This window comes from Silene latifolia, chromosome 11 (genome assembly GCF_048544455.1).
Source record: "Silene latifolia isolate original U9 population chromosome 11, ASM4854445v1, whole genome shotgun sequence".
NCBI classification, from domain to species: Eukaryota; Viridiplantae; Streptophyta; class Magnoliopsida; order Caryophyllales; family Caryophyllaceae; genus Silene; species Silene latifolia.
In genome coordinates, this window is record NC_133536.1 from 106654238 (window position 1) to 106656141 (window position 1904).

A 1904-nucleotide genomic window follows, 5' to 3' on the forward strand; every position below is an offset into this window, starting at 1 on the left:
GTGCCATGGACACTAAAATCATCCATGAACACCTCCATAGACTTCTCAATGTACTCGGAAAAAATAGACATCATGGCCCGTTGAAATGTCCCGGGAGCGTTGCAAAGGCCAGACGGCATTCTTCGATATGCGTAGACACTGTAAGGACAAGTAAAGGTAGTCTTTGCTTGATCATCCGGGTGGATGGGTATTTGAAAAATCCGGAGTACCCGTCAAGGAAGAAAAAATACTCGTGGCTTGCAAGTCTCTCGAGCATTTGGTCAATGAATGGTAAGGGGAAGTGATCTTTGATTGAGGCGGAATTAAGCTTTCTATAGTCAGTGCACATTCTCCATCCCATGACCGGTCGGGTGGAGATGAGTTCACCTTCCTAATTCTCAACCACGGTCATGCCGCCCTTTTTCGGATGATTTGAACCGGGGCTCACCTAATCACTCCCCGAGATGGAGTAGATAATTCCGGCCTCAAGCAACTTATCAACTTCCTTCCTTACCACCTCGTTCAATTTCTCATTTAGCCTTCTCATAAGTTGGGCGGAAGGAGTGAATCCATCCTCAAGTGTGATGCGTTGCATGCATACTCGGGGATCGATTCCCATGAGATCATCAAGGCTATACCCCATGGCTTTCTTGTTTTCTTTAAGGAATTTTAAAAGTTTTTTCCTTTTGAGATGCCATTAGGTCCGTATTGATGATCACGGGGAAAGAGTTTGCCTCATCAAGATAGGCATATTCAGGGGGGGGGGGGGGTAAAGGTTTAAGGTCTACCTTTGGAGGATTCTTACCCTAAACTTCATCAATGATCGGTGGTAGAGCTTCATAATCTTCCTCTAAATGCTCCCCCGAGCATTTATCCTTAGCTTCTTCAATAGCCTCTTCTAACATGTCTATGGAGTAGACACTCTCAAACATACGTTGTGATATGGCTCCGCTCAAATAAAATTCAACTACATTCCATCCCACTTTGAAGGTGTGTTTCCCTTCCTTGACGCTAATATTGACATCTCCGGTTGCCAAAAAAGGTCTTCCAAGTATAATAGGTGTTTGTTGATCTTTCGGGATGTCAAGCACTACAAAATCCGCCAGGATGTAGAAGTTGCCCACCTTAACCGACACATCCTCAATGACACTCATCGGTCTTTGTACCGACCTATCGGCTAGTTGTAAGGTCATGGAGGTAGGAATCATGTCATGCAACCCGACTTTCCTCGCAATAGGAAGAGGAAGTATGCTAATACTAGCACCAAGATCACAAACTGTCTTCTTAATGCTCACGTTACCCACCATGCAAGGATGGAAAAACTACCCGGATCTTGTAGTTTCCCCGGCATGGGATTGAGTAAGACCGCACTACATTGCCTCCTAAGAGCCACTAAACCATCTCTTCTAATGCTTCTCTTCTTTGTCAACACATCTTTCAAGAATTTTGTGTAGAGTGGCATTTGTGTCACTACCTCAGTGAAAGGTAGTGAAACTTCGAGTTTCTTCAACATATCCAAGAATTTGGAGAATTTCCTCTCCTCATTCACTACTCTACTTCTATTAGGAAATGGAATCGGAGGGTTGTTGGCCTTTTCGGGAGTTGAGGCTTGCTTGGTGTTAACCACTTAATTTTTTTCTTTCCCTTTCCCTTGGTCTCTTTCAACCATTCTTTCTTGGTCTCTTTCAACCTCTATTTCCTCCAAAACAAAGTTCTCATCATCTTCAATATAGTCACTCACCTTTCCCTTCTTAGTGTTGTCAACTCTACTTGTTGGTGAGAGAGGTGGACTCTCCGCAACATCTCTCATCACATATCTCTTTCTCTTTGGTTCATAGTCCTTGTAGGGGTCCTCCAAGGCTTTCCCACTCCTCATGGTCACCACATGAGTTTGTTGGTGTGGTGGTGGTCCATCCCTAGGATGA

General features: G+C 44.3%; 1 protein-coding gene across 1 annotated transcript; it reads right to left on the minus strand.

The window, feature by feature from the left end:
- Positions 1–785: 785 nt before the first annotated feature.
- On the minus strand, positions 786–1286 carry LOC141613772 (uncharacterized). Its single transcript, XM_074432513.1, has one exon. The coding sequence runs from the start codon at positions 1284–1286 to the stop codon at positions 786–788; it is 501 nt and encodes a 166-aa protein (XP_074288614.1).
- Positions 1287–1904: the final 618 nt, after the last annotated feature.